Source organism: Oratosquilla oratoria, chromosome 42 (assembly GCF_046742065.1).
Source record: "Oratosquilla oratoria isolate Oo_2021 chromosome 42, ASM4674206v1, whole genome shotgun sequence".
Classification (NCBI taxonomy): Eukaryota; Metazoa; Arthropoda; class Malacostraca; order Stomatopoda; family Squillidae; genus Oratosquilla; species Oratosquilla oratoria.
In genome coordinates, this window is record NC_134818.1 from 38,914,037 (window position 1) to 38,921,536 (window position 7,500).

Below are 7,500 nucleotides of genomic sequence, written 5' to 3' on the forward strand. Positions count from 1 at the left end.
AATTGACGGCGTTGCTATGGGCTCTCCATTAGGTGTTCTAATGGCCAATTTCTTTATGGGATGCGTAGAGGAAGAAGTTTTTAAGGCCACTAAGAAACCAGACATATACTGCCGATATGTAGATGACATATTCATCAAGGCCAAGACTAGAGCAGAAGTAGAACAACTCCGACTTCACCTCCAGCAAACATCAGAGCTTAACTTCACCATAGAGGACAGTGTTGAAGGAACTATCCCATTCCTGGACATACTCGTCAAACAACAAGACGAGTCTTTCAATACCAGCGTCTACACCAAACCTACAGACACCGGACATTGCCTCAATTGAAATAGTGAGTGTCCACAGAGCTCTAGGGACGCCACCACCGGTGCCTACATTAGAAGAGCCACACTGCAGCTCCTGGCATCAACTACACTACGAGATAGAACGCTCCACCCAGATATTGATTAATAACGGTTTCAGCGAAAAGGATATAAGACGTCAGACTTCTAAGATTATTGATAACTGGTACAAGAATGGTAGCAGCAACCAACGTAAAGAGAATAATAATAATAAAATAAACCTGTACTATAAAGGCACTTTCTCCACCGCTTACAAGGAAGAAGAAAGAATTATGAAGAAAATAATAAAACAAAACATCAAGACTACAAACCCTGACAAAATATTAAATTTTATTATCTATTATAAGTCTAAGAAAACTAGCCATCTCCTCCTTAAGAATAGTCCGCAACAACACACTGAGACACTTCAAAAATCTCATGTCATTTATAGGTTTAATTGCAATAGAGGGGACTGTGAAACCCCCCCATCTTCCTACATTGGCATGACTTCCATGAAGTTATCTCGAAGACTTTCGTACCATCTTTCTTCTGGAGCACCAAAAAACCACCTGAAACAAATCCACAATGTCACCCTTACGCGGGAAATCCTAGAAAACGGCACAGAGATCTTGGACACGTGCAATGATGTAAGACGCCTCCCTTTATTAGAGGCATTGTACATCAAAGAGTTGTCCCCTAATCTCAATATTCAAGCCAACGACCTGCGAGTCTTACCTAGCGTGAGACGCACGGCAGCAGACAATTCAGAAGCCAGCGATTTGCGGGTCGTAGTTGGCATGAGGCGCACGGCCGACGACCAATCAGAAGCCGTGAGTACCGGTCTCAGCCAATCAGGAGTGAGGACGAACGCCAGGATCCCCACTGAGCCGGTATATTAGCCAGGACAACTCTGCACTGAGCCATTGTTTCTCCTACCACGATAGAGCAAGAACACACCTAAGAGAAGACGATCACCATTGCCACTGAAGAAGGCTCGAGGGAGCCGAAATCCGGATCTGGCAACGATGACTGACTACGGTAGAGTCATCTCTACTCTTCCAAAAGAGATTAAGACCTTGCTAAGGTATAGAGAAAATACCTTAAAGAAATTTATTAATACTAAACAATCCATCACATTCAACGAAACTTGCATGAGAGAGAACCTCCTGCCCATGTATACTCTAAATATATATATATATATATATATATATATATATATATATATATATATATATATATATATATATATATATATATAAACATCCTGAGTGCACTATTGAACAAAGGCCTGCTTCATAGCATTTCTTGATTCTAACGACCGCGCCAACCTCTGCCACGTCATTCCTCAAACTTCTCGATATCATCTCTCCACCTTCTGCCTGGTCTTCCTCTTCCACGCTTCCCATCTCGCGGCGTCCACTCAGTAACACACTTGCTCCATCTCTCATCAGTCGTTCGCACGAACTTACCGACCCAATTCCGCTTCCTCTCTTTCACCGCCTCCACAATATCTTTCACTCTAGTCTGCTCTCTCACCCAACTTCCTCTCTTCTCTCTCTCTCAGCGCTATTCCCATCATTGATCTCTCCATTCTCTTCTGTGCCGTCCTTAGCTTTGTTTCCATCGCCTTCGTCAGTTTCTAAGTTTCACACTCATAGATTATTATTGTTGGCATAATGTATTGATTGTAAATTTTACGTTTCAAACATAAAGGTAGAGAGTCTCTCAGGATTTTATTATACTTACCAAACACTTTCCAATCAATTGTAATACGTCTTTTTATTTCATTATCATGATCTTTTGTCATTTTTACCATCTGGCCTAAATAATTATACTCTTCAACTTCTTCAAGACTTTCACCATCGATTATAATCTCTTTACTTTGAACTTTCGTGTTGAACATTACTTTGGTTTTGCTCTTATTTATTTTTAACCTACTTTTAGACTTCCCATGTTTAGATCACTCAACATATCTTGCAAATCTTCTGCTCTTTCTGAAATAAGAATAATGTCATCCGTAAATCTTAGGTGGTTCAAATATTCGCCATTAATATTCAAACCTTTTTCTTCCCAATTCAACCTTTTGAAAATCTCTTCCAAGCAAGCTGAAAATTATTTTCATCTTTCAAACATATAATTTGCTGTCTTCTTAAAGCAAGTCTGCGCTCGGTCACTTTAATATTTTTACTTTTCCGAATAGTTTCCTCTATTTCATCCATGTTTTCCTTTCTTTTCGTCGATCTCTACCTTTTGTTGTTGTTGTTGTGGTTCCCTAGACTGTCCGTCCGAGCAGTCCCGTCTCCCCAAGGAAGGCCACAGCCGAAACTGGGTTTTCCCACAAATCCTTTATAGAGTGTATGTTGTGTTGTTTGCATGATTGTGTATAATGCAGTCTTCCATTATGTGTTGTATGGTATGGGGTGAAGTGTTACATCCTGGGCAGCTGTTCACAATGCAGTCATCCAGCCTCTTCTGGTAGCTTAGAAGTGCTGGGTGGTGGCTGCACCGCAGTCTGGCCAGGTGGACTCTGTCCTTTCGGGAGAGAGAGGATTCAGAAGGGTGGATATCAGGGGGTCTGGCATGCAGCAGTGTGTTGTCTTTCAATGTATTAATGGAGTGGTGAGTGATATGATTATGAATATGTTTCCGGAGGCTGGTATTTGGTGGTTGTGGAGGAAGAGAAGAGAGTATCTGTGTGTGATACATGTCTTTGGGTGTTGTTTTAATGTTTCTTGGAGTGTGTGGGTGTTCTGCTATGTAGTGTAGCGGGTGTGATGTGTTTGTGGTGGCTGCGGCAAGTGTTTGTGTGCCTTTCATGTCGACGTGGTCCTTGACTTTGAGGACTTTTGTTTCGTGGTGTAACTGGTCTGTAGGTGTTTTATTTGTGCAGCCTGTAATTCCTTTAGGGCTTTGTTTTGTATGATTTAAAGGGTGTTGTGGTGTGACTCACTGAGATTAGGAGCCTATGCAGGACTCTCATAATTCATCACTGAGCGTATGCATTGTTTGTATATTGTTGTATTAGTTTCTTTGTTTTGTCCAAATGTTGTTCCAGTGATTGACTTAAGTACGTTATGACTAGGTGTGCATTTGTTTTTTGTTTGTGATGTGTTGTTTGAAAGACATACATGTATCGTATGTTACACCAAGAATTTTCGTTGTGTTTGTGTGTGGTATTAGAGTGTTGTTGATGTAGAGATGAGGTATGTATTTGTGTTCTTTTGTCCAGTTGGTGAGAAGTGTTGCTGTAGATTTGGTTGGAGCTATTTTGAGTCTGTTTGTGATGAACCATGTGTTGAGTGTATCAAGGTACGGCTGGATTATTTCTGCAGCTTTGTCTGTGTTACGATGTGTGCATGTGATTGTTATGTCGTCTGCGTAGGAAGAGATTTGTATTTCTGAGGTGTCTGGTGTGGATATGTCATGCATGTATAGATTAAAGACATTAGACATTAGTAAAGCTTTTGATGCTATCCCCCGCCACAATCTAACAAATAGAATATATAACACAGACATGCACAATAACACCAAAAGATGGCTGGCCAATTATCTGGCAGATAGGAATGCTTATGTGTTATATAATGGCCAATCATCGCACATCAAAAACATTAAGAATGGAGTACCATAGGGCTCTTTTCTATCCCCTACGCTCTGCCTTTTGTTGATCAGCTTGTTTAGTTCTACTCTTTCTATTTCGTCTCTCCTGGTTTTGATCTACATGGTCCTCCTTCTTTTACTGAGAGGTGAGGGTAGTAAAAACCATAATAACAACAGCATGGTTTAAAGAATCCCATGTGGTGGCTGTGACTTAAACTACTTTGGGGAGACAGGAAGAGGCATACACAAGCGGATATATGAACACAAGAGTGACCTAAGGGCCCACCGAACATCAAAAACCTTGGTGGTTTATGCGGAGAAATATGGACATTTACCGAACTGGGACGGAGTGGAAATATTAAAACAAGGGTTAGACAAGAAAAAACGAAAAATAGTCGAGGCAGCTTTCATAACATCCCAGCCCTGCTGTAACCATCGGGATGGTTTTATTAAGCTGTCCAAAACGTCCAGCTGGATGGTCCTACAGGAGTTGAAGGGTACGAGAGGGAGGGATGGGGTGGGTTAAGGAAGGAACGCGGAATGATGTGAGGTATAAAATTGTTGATTTCTTGACCATGTTTGTACACTCTGAAGAAGCTCTGTTAAGAGCGAAACGTCATTAAATAAAAACTTCAACGATTCTTGGTGTTTATCTCACCACCCTGCCACTCATATATATATATATATATATATACATATATATATATATATATATACATATATATATATATATATATATATATATATATATATATATGTGTGTGTGTGTGTGTGTGTGTGTGTGTGTGTGTGTGTGTGTGTGTGTGTGTGTGTGTGTGTGTGTGTGTGTGTGTATCAAATCAAATCAAATCAGCCATCCTGAGTCCACTGCTGAACAAAGGCCTCCTTCATAGCATTCCATGATTCACACGACCGTGCCATCCTCTGCCACGTCACTCCCGCAAACCTTTCGATCTCGTCTCTCCACCTTCTGTTTGGTCTCCCTCTTCCACGCTTCCTATCTCGCGGCGTCCATTCAGTAACACACTTGCTCCATCGCTCATCAGTCGTTCGCACCAACTTACCTGCCCAATTCCGCTTCCTCTCTTTTACTGCCTCCACAATATCTTTCACTCTAGTCTGCTCTCTCACCCAATTTCCTCTCTTTCGGTCTCTCAGTGTTATTCCCATCATTGATCTCTCCATTCTCCTCTGAGCAGTCCTTAGCTTTGTTTCCATCGCCCTCGTCAGCTTCCAAGTCTCACATCCATAGATTATTGCTGGTAGAATGCATTGGTTGTAAACTTTACGTTTCAAACACAAAGGTAGAGAGCCTCTTAGGATTTTACTATACTTACCAAACATTTTCCAACCAAAGTAATGTTCAACACGAAAGTTCAAAGTAAAGAGATTGTAATTGATAATGAGAGTCTTGAAGAAGTTGAAGAGTATAATTATTTAGGTCAGATGGTGAAGGTGACGAAAAATCATGATAATGAGATAAAAAGACGCATTACAATTGGTTGGAATATATATATATATATATATATATATATATATATATATGTATGTATATATATTTGCATATATATGTATATATAATATATATACATGTATATATATATATATGTATATATATCTGTATATATATATATATATATATGTATATATATATATATATTATACTGTAAGGATGAAAATATATATATACTGTATATATGTAAATATATATATATATATATATATGTATATATATATGTACATATATACATATATACGTGCAAGGTAACCAATTAAGAAAATAAACAAACTGAGCAGAGCGTTTTCGTATATTACATCTTCAGTATAAATTACACTGAAGATGTAATATACGAAAGCGCTCTGCTCCTTTTTTTTATTTTCTTAAGTGGTTACCTTGCATTTATGAAACACACGTTCCTAGTGTTCTTATTGCATATACATATATACATATAAACGTAGAGCACACACACACACACACATTTATATATATATTTATATATATATACACACATATATATATATATATATATATATATATATATATATGTAGATAGATAGATAGATAGATAGATATTGAAAATTCCACGGATTAATTCAATTGCCTGATGACAGACGTAATAATCAACACATCAATCCTTTCAGCAACAACACACCGAACTACTGTTTTTATTCTGGTCGTAGCCAGACGGTCTCATTCTTCAGGTGAGGGATAGAGGGGGGCGCGGACCCCTTCATGAACGCTGTCCAGACTGATCAACCCAAATGTATGCAATAGAGTCGTGTGATGGTAGCCATAACGAAGTATGCAAAGGACGCCACAACATGTGTTCATGTATATTTAAATGTGGTGGAGAAAAGCTGTGGCAGTGTAATAAAGAATGAATAGATGAGATGTTTGTTTATATGTCACGATGTTGGGACCGCGTCAGCTGTCCTCCTGGGTCTCTCGGGAAGAGCGAAGACGTTCAAGAGAGCGACAAGAAATCGTCGGCGCCATGGGCTCTTCCCCTGGAAGAAATAAGAAATGAAAAAAAAAATTAAATAGAAATATTAAAAGAAAACAAAATGTTAAGAAGATATATAGAAATAGAAAATTAAATAAAGAAAACACGATAGAGAAAGAAGAAAAAAAAATGATAGAAAAAATACAAACAGGAAATAAAGAAAATGTGGAACAAAAAAATACAAAGAACAGGAAATAAAAGAAACTTTCAGAAATGTATAAAAGAATTTTCAGAGAAAAAAAATGTAAAAGAAGACTATAAAGAATATGGTCCGACACAGTGGGTGGCTCAGGACTCCACAAAATGGCCTAACGTCAGGGTCCCTTCCACTGGGTACCCTGTGAGGGATTCCCTCGTTTCTGGCGCATCGGCAGCTCGACAGGGACCTCAGGGACCGGCAGGAACATTGCACAGGTGCGAGGACCTTGGCGACCCTGCCTCCGGAGCTAGGAGGACCCCAGCACATCGCGACTGTTGCGGGAAGGGGGACTTCTGGTGCCTGGAGAGTGGGTATTGTTCGCCTGTCCAATAGCGCCTAGTTCCAGCCAACTCCTGAGGACCCGACAGACTCCGTCGCGCCAGCTTCGTCGTCGGGGTCCCTTCGACTCGGTACCCAGGAAGGAAACTCCTCGCACTCACCGGGCACCTCGGAATGTCACCAACTTCAGAGGGCCAATGGGAGAGGACGCGTAATGTTTTAGTGATGCATTCGCTTTAGCCTTAATCAGGCTGCCGAATGAAGATTTTGTTCAGCCGGTGGGAAGAGAATAGATGTGGGGAGACCTTCAGTAACCAGAGAGAAAAGGCCTGCTTCACTTGACCTTTGCCATAAATATATATTTTGGCTGCCGACACACGATTTTATTCAGCTGAGGGGAAGCCCTTCAAGGATTTAATTATTACTTCTACTGAGGTCATTTAGGGATTCATAGCTACTTTGAGAACCAATTTCTTGTGGATCTGTGGAGGTTCGTCGCCTCTTATAATTATGTGATCCGTCGCGACGACTGACTCAGTAGCGGAGAGGTCGTTCTGGTGTTGCAAAGACGCACCCAAAGAACGACGTAATTATTACGGG

The 7,500-nt window shown here is 40.2% G+C and overlaps 1 protein-coding gene across 1 annotated transcript in view; it reads left to right on the forward strand.

Moving 5' to 3' along the window:
• Positions 1–328, forward strand: part of LOC143021631 (uncharacterized) — a 900-nt gene extending 572 nt beyond the window's left edge. The window contains exon 1 of the mRNA XM_076179238.1: positions 1–328. This exon is cut by the window's left edge and continues 572 nt beyond it. Coding sequence (XP_076035353.1) covers positions 1–328 — 328 coding nt within the window.
• Positions 329–7,500: the final 7,172 nt, after the last annotated feature.